Source organism: Gadus chalcogrammus, chromosome 7, assembly GCF_026213295.1.
Source record: "Gadus chalcogrammus isolate NIFS_2021 chromosome 7, NIFS_Gcha_1.0, whole genome shotgun sequence".
NCBI classification, from domain to species: Eukaryota; Metazoa; Chordata; class Actinopteri; order Gadiformes; family Gadidae; genus Gadus; species Gadus chalcogrammus.
This window is the reverse complement of record NC_079418.1, coordinates 19432154-19446621: the sequence shown is the minus strand read 5'-3', so window position 1 is coordinate 19446621 and position 14468 is coordinate 19432154. Positions and strand designations below refer to the sequence as shown.

Sequence of the window (14468 nt, the reverse complement as noted above, 5' to 3'; positions counted from 1 at the left end):
AAGGCCTTCTGTATTCCCAGAGGAATGCAGCAGCTGCCACATAGATTGCTAATTAATCTCTGGGTGTGTGTGTGTGTGTGTGTGTGTGTGTGTGTGTGTGTGTGTGTGTGTGTGTGTGTGTGTGTGTGTGTGTGTGTGTGTGTGTGTGTGTGTGTGTGTGTGTGTGTGTGTGTGTGTGTGAATGCCAGCCTGGGAAGCCTTGGCTTTAGAGGACTGGGGTTGAATCCCCATGAGAACCTAGAGTCAACAGCATCATGACACGTGTCAAGGATGAGACAAATCCCTCAGAAATGGTTCAGCATAGAAATTAGTCCCTGAATCTTACCCCCTGTCTTAGTCTCTCTCACTCTCCGTCTTCCTCGTTCTCTTTCTCTGCATTTTGCTCTCTCGCCTTCTTTTTCTGTCTCCATAAATGTCTGTCTGTCTGTCTGTCTGTCTGTCTGTCTGTCTGTCTGTCTGTCTGTCTGTCTGTCTGTCTGTCTGTCTGTCTGTCTGTCAGTAACCCTTTGAGATCAGCCATGCTGCCTCTTACGGGGGTCCGATGACGTTCTCACAGACTGACGTTGCTACCTGTAAAGCTCCTCACACCTATTCTCTTGTTAACATTCGATACATTCTCTCACAACAGGCGATCCGATTAGAAATGTGCTAAGCAGACACCCGCCTCGCCGCATAATTCCTGTCTTGGTGTTCTCATTTGAAGTCCTCTTATGGGTAAACTGGGTCATGAGTAGGAAGCAGTGGGTGGGACTGTTTTCCCCGCAGTGGGTGAGGGGGGCAACTGTCGGGCTGTCAAATGCATGTGCAGCTGAAGCTCCCCCCCGCTATAGGTTAACATGCATGGCTGTACAGAGACGTGTCCTGATGAATAAACTAGATGGTAGCGTGACCGAATCGAGGTTGAAGACTAGGTTAGTGGGGTGTGTGTGTGTGTGTGTGTGTGTGTGTGAGCGTGTGTGTGTGTGTGTGTGTGTTGGTGCGTGGGCGTGTGTGTGTGTGTGTGTGCGCGTGGGCGTGTGAGTGTTTGCGTGTGCATGCATATGACTCAATGTGCCATGAGGCATTGAACTTCAGATGACCGATCCCCATAGGAACCCTTCGATAGGCCGTTGCGATGCTGCGAGGGCATGCTCCGTTCAGCGTCACTTATGTGTCGTTGCATGCGCATCTGTGTGCGTCTATGTGGGGAGCGTGCATGTCGGTGACTTCCCGGTTTATAGTTCAAAATGGGGCCGTCTCTGATGGATATGGATCTAAAAGGCCCCAGCAGTAAACAAGAGCCTGTGTAGTGAGTGTAGAGGCGATGAAAGGTGGACTGTTTTTTCTTTTATCAGGCTAGACTCAGAGTGACACACAAAAAAAAATTTGTTTGGTGAGCGAGCGTTACAGTGTGTAGCACACCACTAGTAGTACTATAGTTGAGCTTATTTATGTTTTTGTAAAAGAAAATATATACTGAAATTAGAAACTGAATATACACTCTAACAGACAGAAAAAATCTAACAAACAATCTATGAACATCTATAAAAAAAAAACAATGTCTTTGTCTTTGTACATTTTGTGGAGGAAGGAGACGATGGCCAAATTACGTTAAACTACTTATATCCTGATGTTTGTATAATAACAACGATTATTTCATGGGAAAACATTGCAAATAGATTTTAAGTAATATTTAATAACAAAAATAGAGTCCTGATCTCTTTAACCGATGCACACTTTCAAGCATAACTGCCTTAATAGTCCCTATTTTTTGTTGTGGTTGTTACTAAAAATACCCGTCCAACATGCCTTAAGCTCCTTATCACTATGCATCGTTTGCCTGTTTCCCAAAACCGTGTTTTCCCAAAAAATATTTTCTTCGAAATGACGCGGGAGTTTGTATGTCTCATGCTTCCCATCCAGGGAAGCTATGAAAATACTAAGTGGTCGATTTTTACGGCTTGGTATACCCCTCTCCTCAAAAAAATCTCCCCTCCTCCCCTCTCTCACCCGATTCCGTTTTTTATTTGATATCTCTTACCGACACCGATAGACCAAGATGCCCATTATCGTCAGACTAGACTGAGACAGACTCCCTAATCGCCCATTTATCAGCCCTTTCTCCGCACAACGTGCATAATAAACCCCAAATCCCACAAAGCTAATTCCATTGGCCCTTGACATCACAAGCCATCTCGTCGCTATCAGAAACTCATCTCGGAGCGCACAGTGTCTGAGATTTGAAGACCACTTATTTTGGCTCCTGATGGAAGCGACCTTCAATAAGGAGCCAAGAGAAGAGGTCTTCAACATGCCGCCTGCCTCTGATACGTCCTGACCCGAACATTTATACCCCCCACATATATGAGGGTTGTGGAGGTGTTTAAGTAAACCTCCACCTACTGAGGGATGTGGAGGTAGAGGGGTTTAGGTCAACCTCCACCTACGGAGGGATGTGGAGGTAGAGGGGTTTAGGTCAACCTCCACCTACGGAGGGATGTGGAGGTAGAGGGGTTTAGGTCAACCTCCACCTACGGAGGGATGTGGAGGTAGAGGGGTTCAGGTCAACCTCCACCTACTGAGGGATGTGGAGGTAGAGGGGTTCAGGTCAACCTCCACCTACTGAGGGATGTGGAGGTAGAGGGGTTTCGGTCAACCTCCACCTACTGAGGGATGTGGAGGTAGAGGGGTTTCGGTTTACCTCTTGGAGGTGGAAGGTAGTGCAGCAGCTGGCAGTCAGCCCTGAATATCAGCTCCACAGTACAATGACGGGAGACACCGTGTGTAGCTGGCATAGGGGTTTGAAAAAATGGCCCTTTGTGCAACCGTTCCCGAGAAGAGTTATTGTATCCATTGATTGGATTACATTTTCTCTTCAGAAAGGGTGGACGGAGATGGTGTGTGACGTTCATGCCCTGACCCGTCATCCAGAGAGATGGGCCTTTTAAGAGCAACCAGCTACACGCTTTCTTGCATTTGAAGAGATTCGCTCTGTCTCTCCACACTGGCTATGTATAAAGAGATAGAGGCTGTGAGGGAGAGCTGGAGACATTGAGGGAGAGAAAAGAGAGAGAGACAGGAGAAAAGGAATGTGTGTGTGTGCGGTTGCTTGTGTGTGTTTGTGTGGGTTCTGGCATCTTTGGAGGACTTCCTGATGTGACTGGACTTCTGAGTATACAGTATTAACCCCTTATGCAGAAGAGGTGTGTGCACAAACACACGGGGGTAATCTGTGTTCACGTGAGGACTTCATAGACGCACGCACGCCCGCCCGCCCACACACACACACACACACACACACACACACACACACACACACACACACACACACACACACACACACACACACACACACACACACACACACACACACACACACACACACACACACACTCGCGCGCACAGGGATTGCTGCCGGATTGAATGCTAATGGCGAAAAGGAACAGTGGAATTCGTACAACTGTGAAGGGAGCCTAAAGTCCTCAAAAGAAAGATCTAGCAACAGGAGAGAGAGGCAGAGGAGTGGGGGGTGATGGAGCAATAAGGAGGGACAAGAGGAGGAGGTGGAGGAGCAGATGGTGTAAGGAGGAGGCTCGCAGGAACAAAACAATCCTTTTGTCCCGTACAGGAGTGTTTGAGCAAGGCCATTCAAACCTTCCCAAGATTTCAAGTGTTTTTTTTTTTTTTTTCACATTTCTCGCCACTTCCTTTGCCTCAACTGTCTCTCTTTGTGTTTCGTCTCTTCACTGAGCTTTGACTAAAAATGTGTTTCTCCTCTATCATCCACCGAAACCCCAAACCAAACCAAACCAATCCCTCACCCGCGAGACAGAAACACTTCTTTGTGCTGGGGTGAAGTTACATATTTCTGTCGTTGTGGTTCTCTGGGTTCTGGTGAATTCCGTCTCCAAACATCAGATGGCTCCCAGGCATTATTTTACAGCAGCGCATCTGACAAGTTTGATCGAGTGTCCCGCCGCGGTTTTGTTGTCTCTACTCAAACCAAGAGGCATTCCTTCTTTTGCCGTCACAACCTCTGCATTCAATCGATCCACTAACTCAGTAGGTGTAAAGTCTACAAACACTGCTGTTGATCCTCGTCTTCAGCGGACGATTTCATCAGCGGTGACATCAACGTTTTTTTCCAATCGTTAATGAGCTGTCGGGGAGGGATGACCTACTGGTGGACACTGGGTATCGGTGAACCAAAACCAGAACCTGCTGGGAGTCAAAGACCCTGGCCTAGCCAGTCCTCTTCTGCCCCCCCCGCTCTGGCCATGTCCAATCCTAAAAGTGTCATTCAATACCCTTGACGTTCCTTCTTTCCCGACCTAAAGGACCAAGGATAATAGGAAAGGTATGAGCCAGGCCAATTGGGCCAGGGGCCTACGGCGTGAGATGTGCCCACTTGCTCCGTTGTTGTGGCTCGACGCCATTCTGCTCCCTGGTTAATCAGTGAACCTGATGCCTCGGCGGACAACACAAAAGGACCCCGTTTTCCCCCTTGTTTGATGCCTGGACTGCAGGAAATAAAGGACAGCTGGCCGCGTTCCACAGCGCTACCCCAGGGAGGTTGCTTACAGTCCGTAAACCGGCCTCCAGTGAACACATCTAGGAGACTAATGGCCGACTCTGGTGGAGCAAGAGGTGCACAGCTGTTCAGCTTCAGGACCAAAGGGGCTGATGCTCCGTTACTGGATCATTTACTTTGCAATAACAACCTAGTCCGTTGCTCAGGTTAACGGAAAACTGCTGAAATGCCACGGCTTGCTCGTCAGTTTCTTTTTATGTAGCAAAGTGATGAGCTAATTAAACTGTGGGACACAGCGGTAATACAAGTAATGTTCTATAAGTGATTCCACCACCATACCACCAGTGATTGTCTCTTTTCTCACACATACACAGATGATAATGGTCTTTTTAGTTTTTATTTTCTCCAAGACAAAAAGGGAGCGATAGATATCCATCTTACTCCCTCTCCCCTTTTTGTTTTGCTCTATTCCTATGTTTAGGGACTGACTCTGGGAAAAACTCACAAGGGTCAGGGCAATGAGTAAAGAGACAGCAATCGTTTGAATTCAGCCCCTCCCACTCACTGGTGCTCTCTCTCATTCTTTCCTCCCCCCCCCCCCCCTCCCTCCCTTTCTCATCCAATTGAATTTAATGTCTGTCTCTTTCTCTCACGCTCTTAGTCTCTCTCTCACACTCTCTCTCTCTCTCTCTCTCTCTCTTTCTCACTCTCTCTCTCTCTCTCCTCTCTCTCTCTCTCTCTCTCTCTCTCTCTCTCTCTCTCTCTCTCTCTCTCTCTCTCTCTCTCTCTCTCTCTCTCTCTCTCTCTCTCTCTCTCTCTCTCTCTCTCTCTCTCTCTCTCTCTCTCTCTCTCTCTCTCTCGTTGCTGCCTCTCTTCCGCCAACCCCTCCTTCATTCCTCTCTCTCTCTCTAGGAGGTGTGTCTTTCACATCTGGAGCAGCAAGCAGGGTCTGAGGCTTAGGCGAAGTCATTCTCTCTCTCTCTTTCTCTCTCTCTCTCTCTCTCTCTCTCCCCCTCCCTCTCTCTCTCCCCCTCTCACATACACTTCAGCCCTCGCTCTAGCGCTGTGTGTCCTGTGTCTCTCTCGTTTGTGCCGGAGTTCAGCAGTGCGTGGAGGCAAAGGGAGATGTGGGCAGCTGACTACAGAGCCAAAGCAAACAGAGTCTCCGCGAGGTGGAATTACCCAGGCTTCATTCAGGAGGGGAAGCATGGCAGGAGTGTTCTCCCATCTTCTCGCACCCTCGAAGATTCAATTTCTTAATTTTCCCACGGTTGTCATCTGCTCTTTGTCGTTCCGTTCCACTGAAGCGAACGCTGGACTTGAGTGATCTCTTTATCCAACTGGAACAGCTCCCTGCTTTTGTGCGTTTGATATTTGATTTTTGAGTTATTTTATTTTTCATTTTCGTGGACAGCATTTTGTTTTCCTGGTTTTTCCAATCGGGATCTCTACTTATTCATCCAACCTAGCCTCCCACTCTCTCCTGCCGAGGAGACGACAACAGAAAAAACGAACAACCACAACAACAACAACAACATCAACAACAATCGCAGACGTGCCGGCAGGATGACCGACATCCTGGCGCCGGACGTGAACTTGAACACGGTGTGCGAGCGGCTGGAGAACCACTGCTGCCTGGAGCAGAGCCGGCAGCGTCCGGACGGCTCTCCGCAGCCTCTCTTCCCCCCTCCGCCTCCACCAACGCAGCAGCAGCAGCAGCAGACCCCCGTGCTCAGCAAGAAGCTCCCCAACACGGGTGCCAAGCTGTGGGGTCGGGTCCGTAGCAAGCTGCTGAGACAAAAGGTCCCTAGCTAGGCACACGCACAAAAACACACACACGCACACACACACGAGTCCACTCGCCACTCTCACTTACACAAAAGCTTTTTTCCTATCCCTTTCAACTTTTTGGATTCCTTTTTTTTTTTTTTCTGACCCTCGCTTGTGGGTCTTTCTGTGTTTCAATGTGTCACGGCCATCTGCTTGACTCCCATTCATGGCACTGTGTTTCCCCTCCTAAACCCCCCCCCCCCCCCCAGGGTAGCCATGTGTTGGCTGTCGTCGTCTCTCCCCCCCCCCCCCAGCTCGTTCTTTTGGTGCATTGTTCCAGGCTGACAGGTGTTAGTGACCCTGTTGTAAGCCGCGCTTCATCCACACTTCCTTACCATATGTTAGGAGACCCGGAACATTGTTGTGATTAGTGTGGTTATGGCTTTCCTTTATGTATATAATATATTCTAAGATAAAGAAATTAGGATTAGAAATGGACACCTTCACATTGGTGTGTCAATCTATACCTTGAGGGATATTACGCCAATACCGCAATTTGTGAGTCGTTATTCATGTTTGTAGGACTTTGTATCGCTGTGTGTATACGACGTCTGGTCACTGCTGGTTCGTTTCCATCCATCTCATTTATACTTTTTCACTGTTAACATGAAGAGATGTTGAAACAATAGTGTTCACTCTCTTCTGGTTTCATTAATGGAGCTTTGTGCGCGATGCTACCCCCCTCTCTCTCCCCTCCTGCTGGGCATTCAGAGAATAGCACTCTCTGACTCGACTGATCTAATGCCCCCTTGGCATTTCTCTCACTGTAACCATTTTTCTCCTTCCTTCTCTAATTAACTGCCATTGTGGATGGCACATCCTCTTGAGGACTCTATCCAGTTAATGCCTTTCCTTTTTGTGTGCACAGTGCTGAGCCTTGTATTGTGTTGGGGGAAGAGTAGGGTGAGGGGATTTTACATTTTGACCTAGTTAAGTATCCTCCTCCTAGGTAATTGCAGTGAAACAAGGAATTCCTTTTTGTTTGATTTGGCAAACCTGTGAAAATGACGAGATTGTTGTTTCATATGATCACGGGGACATTCATATTCCTTGAAAAATTGCAGTTTGGCAGTCGGTTAAGGGTTTTTAAAGCGTTCTCTTTGCCACTTAACTCAACGACTTGCATGAATAATCCAGTTTCAGGATATGCTCCCTGATTGAAGAACACAAACATACGCACGCAATGCCTAAGCTATGCATGGGTCTGGGTTTTCAAGGCATGTCGTGTGCATCAGTTAGATTTTCTGCATTGCAATTCATGCGTGGGTGTATGAAAAGGGACTCATCTTCCGCATGCTATTTCTGTGCCTTTAGAAGGGTGGTTTGGGGTGTTGGGGGGTGGGGTGGGGTGGGGGGGGGGGATAACATGGCTTGATTTCCTACAAGGCTGTGCTTTACCTTGAACATGCAAGCTAATGGGTCCATGCAGGTCTGTTTTTCTTTGATTTAATTAGTTTTATGGGGGTAGAGGGGGTTTTAGCATTCTCATGTGACATACGCTCCTCATTATTTTGATGCATGGGCTTCGCTATATGCGGCCCTCTATGCACATAGCTCAGACTATTAAAGGCTACAGCTCCAGCAGGAGTCCTGGTAGAAGGGTGGGCTTGTCTGCTTCAGCACTATTACCTTGTTTAGCTTAGGTGTTGGCCAACCGCAAATTTATATATGGGATCCCGCATGCCAACACACACGTACACACGTTGCGTAATCGACTGCATTGATCCCAGACCCGTATTGATTTGTGCATTCCTTTCCAACCACATGGCCATGAATCCAGACAAGTGTCTGTGTGTTTCAAGGTTTGGTCTTCACATCAGGGGGAGGCTGTCATTGTCTATAGTCAACTTCAGACAGGGAAGCCTTGTTCAGCACTTTTCTCTAAATTGCTCTTGCCCCCTTAACCTCAAAGGGTTGTTTGCTTTCACACTTGCAAGCCCACAAAGAGGTTGATTCATTCCGGATCCGGGCTGTTTGCACATACTGACTCCCGTCCGTACCGCCATACCTTGATCCACAGAGGCGTGACCTTGCTACCTGAGGTTATCCGGTATGATACAAACCATTAATGTATAAGCAATGCGGCCTCGATGGGCCCCACTCCCCGCACTCTCATTCAACCCTGTGTTCCTGTGGACCATAGTTTCGCTCCCCTGGAAGGGCTGAGGGCAGGGTTGAGCAAAGCCTACTGTAGCCGGGGCTTATGGTCATGTTTGTGTTGAACCGAGCACCAGGCCGTGTTCCATGATGCAGTGTTCGTGTTGCATGGGATGCAGGCGGTATGATGCAGACACACTGGGGACTTGTTTTCCCGTTGTCAGCCGAGAGCAGCTAATTAAGACGGTGTGAGATGATGAGGAACGGGGGGGGGGGGGGGGGGGGGGGGAAACGCGAACACGAGTGAAGAACACCTAATTTGTCTGGAACCGGAGAGCTAATGTACTTTATGTCTCCGCAATCGATGATTATGATGAAACACCTACTTAATAGTCTAGACTTTTTTTCATTTTTCCCCTTTGGTTTGACATTATGTTCTACTCAGTGATACGAGTGGGTTCCCTGGCCGGTGTTTTCGTCGTCATTATTTAAAACTGGCTTAGTGATGGGGGGGGGGGGGGGGCGGGGGGAAGAACAATGGAATTGTGCAACCAGCTAAGCCGTCAAAGGGATTGAGCTGCAACCTTTTTATTCCTCCCTTCCCCCAAATTCCCATTTGCCCATCCCTGATAACACCGTAGCCCAGCTAGGCGGAGCCATCCGAGTGTGTTGATTGGTGCAGGTGAGGTATTAAGGGTCATCCTCCCGGCCACCTAAAATGCCAGCAGGTCCCATTACGGCGGCTCTTTATAGCCCCCATAAATCTTTAATGTCCCCACAGCCCCGGGACACACGACGTTATTGAACTCGATCCATCTTCTTCCCGGGCCTCTGATTGGTTGATAAGCTCGAGGAGGTGGGGGACCGGGAGGTCAGTAGACCTCATTGGTTTGGGAGTGTCGGGGACCCAGAATGGAGCTCCTCCTCCTCCACCCTGAGTCCGACCCGGTCGCCCCCGGCTGAACACTGAGGACCAGCATGCTGTATTTAATCTCAGCAGGGGGGCGTCCCAGTATAAAACCTCAAATTAGTGTTGCAGGCTGCTGGCCACTGGTGTGGTTTACCCCCTGGGCCACATTGAGTCATCCTCATCGAAATCGACCATTGTTTCTACACAAAGGGAATGCTGCAGGCTGCACAACTATAACATTGTTTCCACCACTGTATTACTTCAGGGACTCCCATCGGCCCATGCATTGTTCAGATGATCTAATGTGTTGTATGTGGCCCTGAAACAGTTATGTAATTGACTCTCTTAAAACTATGTGTTGTTCCCTGCAAACAGACCAGTAAAGGAAAACATAAGATCCCGCGAGAGCAGTGGGGTCATCCCAGAACCATCCCTGAGTAATAAAACACAGATATAGCTTGTTAAGCTAAAAGGAGGTGGCAGTAAGTCCGTACAGTTCATTTGCAGGACCTCTTGCCTCTCCTTGTTGGACAATTAGGTCACAGTTGCGTAAAAATAACCTTTCGTGTGAATTTGGGACATTTAAGCAATAGTTTGCTGTTTTATTCAAGGAGGTCACATTTTCTGGTACACTTTGTACCAGCGATATTACTCATGCTGGCCTGCAGATAGAATGAGGAAGGGCTATGTTGCATAAGTCCACCAGTGTGAGCTGGTACATTGCAGTTATGGACTCTATATGGGGTGAAAGAACAAATTTCAATAAAATGGCCTGTAGCGATGGGCCAATCGGAATGCTTGAGAGTCTGTAAACTCTTTCTGATTGGCTCAAATGAGGGAATGACTCAATAGGCGCATGGCAACGGAGTGAGAAGACCCTGCATGTCTACAGTAGCATTAGTCGCTGCTTAGTCATAAATGCCCTATTAGTAATTCATGGGTAAACATTATGCCTTGTTTTGTCTAAAAATAGGCACTGTGGAGCCACACATGAATATGTCAGTTTGAGGGGAAAAACTGTTTCTGCATCAATAGACCCATGGATTCCATTGTAATCTGTCTTAAACCAAGCCACGTTTCTAATTAAAGAACTGAAGTAAAGCTTTCCATTTCTGGATGAATATTTAATCTGCCAGTTAGCAGATGTTGAAATGTAATGTAAAACAGAATGGATGGGCCTCTAAAGAAAATGACAAAAATTTGCCTTTTTAATATTTATTTCAAAAGGTCTGAGAACAAAGATAATTGCTTTATCAAGTGTAGTAGGATTTTATTTCTAAAGCCTTTCAAGGCATGAGCGACGTTCAATGCGATTCTACAATTTCCTTAATCCTAAAAATACCAATGCAATATTCAAACAAACTAACGATGTAAACAAAGACCAATCATGTTTTTTCTTTGAAATGAAACGCACACCGAGTCAGGATAACTGATCGTGTGTGTGTGTGTGTGTGTGTGTGTGTGTGTGTGTGTGTGTGTGTGTGTGTGTGTGTGTGTGTGTGTGTGTGTGTGTGTGTGTGTGTGTGTGTGTGTGTGTGTGTGTGTGTGTGTCTGTGAATCATGTCTCTGTTTCTTTGGATCCAAGAGAATAAATAAATCGATAAAGGGATTCGTTAAGGATATTCACCACAAGTCATTATGCAAATAGTCCCGGATAAGGGAATGCTGTGGGAATCATGGCTGGCAGTACGAAATTAGTCTGTCACAACCTTTTAGTAGGTCAGGGGCCCAGATGAATGACGTGCCACAGATGGCAGGCTGTGTGGCTCAGTTCTTTCAGTATGGTCTGGGTGCATTTGCAGCCAGTTCCCGTAGTGTAGTGGTTATCACGTTCGCCTAACACGCGAAAGGTCCTCGGTTCGAAACCGGGCGGGAACAGCTCCTTTTCCCCCTACACTGCGGTGACACACGTCATGTACGACTGAGATAGTGGCAGGCCAGTTCCCGCGTAATGGTTTCCCAACACGCCCATCTTTGCTTCAAAGTGGGAACAATATTGCACTGTTCTATGCCTCTGTCAACCGGAATGATTGTCCTACCTGTAATGTCAGGTATTGGAAAGTAGAAGAACAATGGCAGGAGAGGTAATGTTGGCCAATCCTTCAAAAAATCCTCCCGTTTACTGGATGAAACTGAACTTAAATCTACAATTAACAAATCAGTCTGATCTCTTTGCTTCACCACATGGTGGCAATACACGATTAAGGGTCTAATCTGCTTATCTCTGTCCCTTAAGTCAGGGGCAGCCCTGACACAGTGTGTTCAAGGAGTGTGTGGTTCGATTCAAGCGGTCCTACTTCTCCTCACTAGTTTGGTCAGTCACAAACCTGGCTAGTTTGGAAGTGTGGATTGGGCAATGTAGCCAACTGTGCAAAGCCGACGGATCTAGTTACATGTGGCGTCCACATCGCAGCATTCCTCCGGCTCTGCTGTATATTACGATAGACAGGAGGAGGACAGGACAGGAAGGGGGGCGTTGGATGTGTGAGAGAAAGGGAATTGAGGACACCTTAGAAGATAACTTAAAGCAGCACAATGTATCCTTCTCAATGCAGCCAGTTTGCACAACTATTTTCAAGTTGATCTCTGAATAACAAACCCCATTCATTCATGACTCAATCTAACCAGGGTCTATAAATCACTTTTTTTCTGTCGAGAACAAAACCACAAAAAAATTGAAGTGTTGGCTGCAGTGAAAAAAGTTAGCATGGGGTAGGTTTAATAAAAAAAAAAATGCTGCTCCCTTTTCTCCTTCTACTCTTTCCTTTTCCCTTTTAGTCTTTTCATTTCCCTTTTTGTCTCTGTATGTCTTCCGCATGCACATGTAGATGCAGAAAGGGAGCCTAGGTGTGCACCCATACATTGCTAAATGGTGGAAAAATCAATTACCTGCAAAGGTCTTCAATAAGTGAATGATTTAATGTTGTTGATGCTGGACATGGGCCATCTTTAATGATTTAAGGGAGGAATGGTAGTCTTGACAGATAACCATTTACAGATAGCTTTGAGAATCTTTAAAGGTTTCCTAATCAGAACCATCTACTCCTTAAGGAATTCCCTAGTATCCAGCTCCTCCAGTCAAATTTCCTCTTTGGTTTTTGCAAACAGCAGTCACATAAACACATGCCCTTGTTTTTACTCCCAATCTGTTTTCAAAGAGGAAGCTAGTCCTATTTTCTTTGCTTTGGATCAATATCAAAGATGAATGGGTTGGAGTTAACTGAAATCTGTCCCGTGTTAGCCTCTTTCTTCTTTTCTTCTTGCTTCCTGCTCTCTCACTATAGTTCACATGTCCACGTTCAAAATAATTTCCTTTACCCATGTCATGTGTCAGCCTATTTCTATTAGGCATATCCTGCCTGACCGTCATAGGTAAAAATTGAAGATTGAATTGTCCCAGAGCACTTCCTATCACTCACAACTGTCCAAACAACAGTCCCAAGAAAGGACAGCGTAAAATGTGTTTTTGTAGGATCTATGTATTAATGGATTGATATTATATTGGAATTATATTGTTACAATCCTGCTTGAAACTCTAATTTTACCGCTATTTATTTTTCATCAAGCCCACAAGAGGTCTCATCTTTTGGAGTTGCGCCCTTTTATGGTTTTTCCTTCTTGGCAATGCAGAACACAGCCCAACATAGCCCTTCGTGAACTTCAAGGAGCACAAGAGGAGGAGGGAGGGTAGGCCTTCACAATAAAAGCAGTGTGAGAAACCGATCCCTTATGCTCCCTTTTCTTTTCTCGTTTTACGAGCCAGTGAATTAGGCGCACTAAGTTTTAATGGGCCACATTCTAATAACGTCGACAGTGAGAGATGGCAGAGAGGTATGCTGGCCTTGCACACGCCGCCAGCTTCCCATAATTTCTCGGTGTAGTCATGGGGAGCGGTAATGACAACAGTGTAATGTGGATGGTGGTGATACCCCAGTCAGCAGCCGAATCAGCCTGTTAAAAAAAATCAGCTAAGGTGGGCATTAGTGGGCAGAGGCACCATGCCAACTGGAAAGACGGCCCTCAGTAAAAGAGTAGACCAGGCCAGTCAGTGCGGCTGAATGTAAGCTCTCTGGACGCCTTTTCCCAGAGGGCCATGGGAAGGGCAAACCCCACTTTGACAGCCCAGTAGTAATAATGTGAAGGCTGAGCCACTATATGACAAGCCTGAGTCTATTTCTGACTTATCAGAGCACCCCTAGCATTATTTTTGTCGTATTTTGAGTGATTTAGCAAACACTTAACGCTGCTCTCTTATGGTCGTGTGTGTGGGGAAAAACCTGCTATTTATTAAGGGCTATTTTGGTCTCTTGTTTTTCCTACCATCCTTTTAATCCAAGCACATCTACCCCTGAAGGCAGCCAGTCTTTCTGAAACCAGCATCATATCATCACTGCACAGCCATGCGGCATACTTTTATAAACCTCTCGGCGCTATCTTGGAAAGAAGGGGAGCGTTTGATTGAGTGTGAAAGATGAGCTTTATTTAGCTCAAACGAACATAAGTCCTGGGGACTGGGAATGTGTCAAGATGTTTCTTTGGCAACGGGACAACTCGTACAGGGCACAGCTACGTGTTCGATGGCGGCGTAGTACTACCCAAATACTTTCATTTCCACTCCTAATGAAGGGCCTCAGTTATTTGGGATCTGATTTATTCCTGGGAATTGGACGGAATCCAAAAAGAAAAAAAGAATCCCGGGACATTTTGTTTTCTGGGCCTTTTAAAAATAGGCCAGTAGGAATTTCCTTCTGTGTGTGTTTGTTTGTTGGTGTGCCTGTGTGCCTGTCGATAACAAAAACGTACCCAACGACTTAAGGATCTAATGTGAAAGGAGACGGCGTTGGTGAAGTGCTAGTGATCGTTAAATACATTTATAGTCTTGACAGTGCAGGACAGACCTGGTCTGCTGAGGCACCATGCTGTAGTGGAAGTTTACCTTTTAGCAGATCGAGGGATGAAGCCAGCAGGCTTCAACCTTAGATTAGGTTTCCTTCTGTGATGGTCCATTTGTTTTGAAGGAGAGTAATTAGATCACACACATCACCTAATGGTGGTCATGGAATTACTTTCTAATAGCAGGTCATTAACTCTTACTTGTTTATATTCTCTCTCTCTCGCTCT

General features: G+C 46.7%; 1 protein-coding gene and 1 non-coding gene across 6 annotated transcripts in view; both read left to right on the top strand.

Annotated features, from left to right (window-relative positions):
• Positions 1–14468, top strand: part of abr (ABR activator of RhoGEF and GTPase) — a 112776-nt gene that overhangs the window by 90441 nt on the left and 7867 nt on the right. Inside the window, exon 1 of one of the 5 annotated variants that reach the window (XM_056595313.1) lies at positions 5539–6313. The exons of the other annotated variants lie outside the window; for them this stretch is intronic. Within the exon in view, the coding sequence (XP_056451288.1) occupies positions 6077–6313 (237 nt within the window). The 5' untranslated portion in view covers positions 5539–6076. Of the gene's footprint in view, positions 1–5538; positions 6314–14468 lie in introns of those variants that run through there. 5 annotated transcript variants of the gene reach the window in all.
• On the top strand, positions 11153–11225 carry trnav-aac (transfer RNA valine (anticodon AAC)). The gene has a single exon. It is a non-coding gene; the product is annotated as a tRNA-Val (tRNA).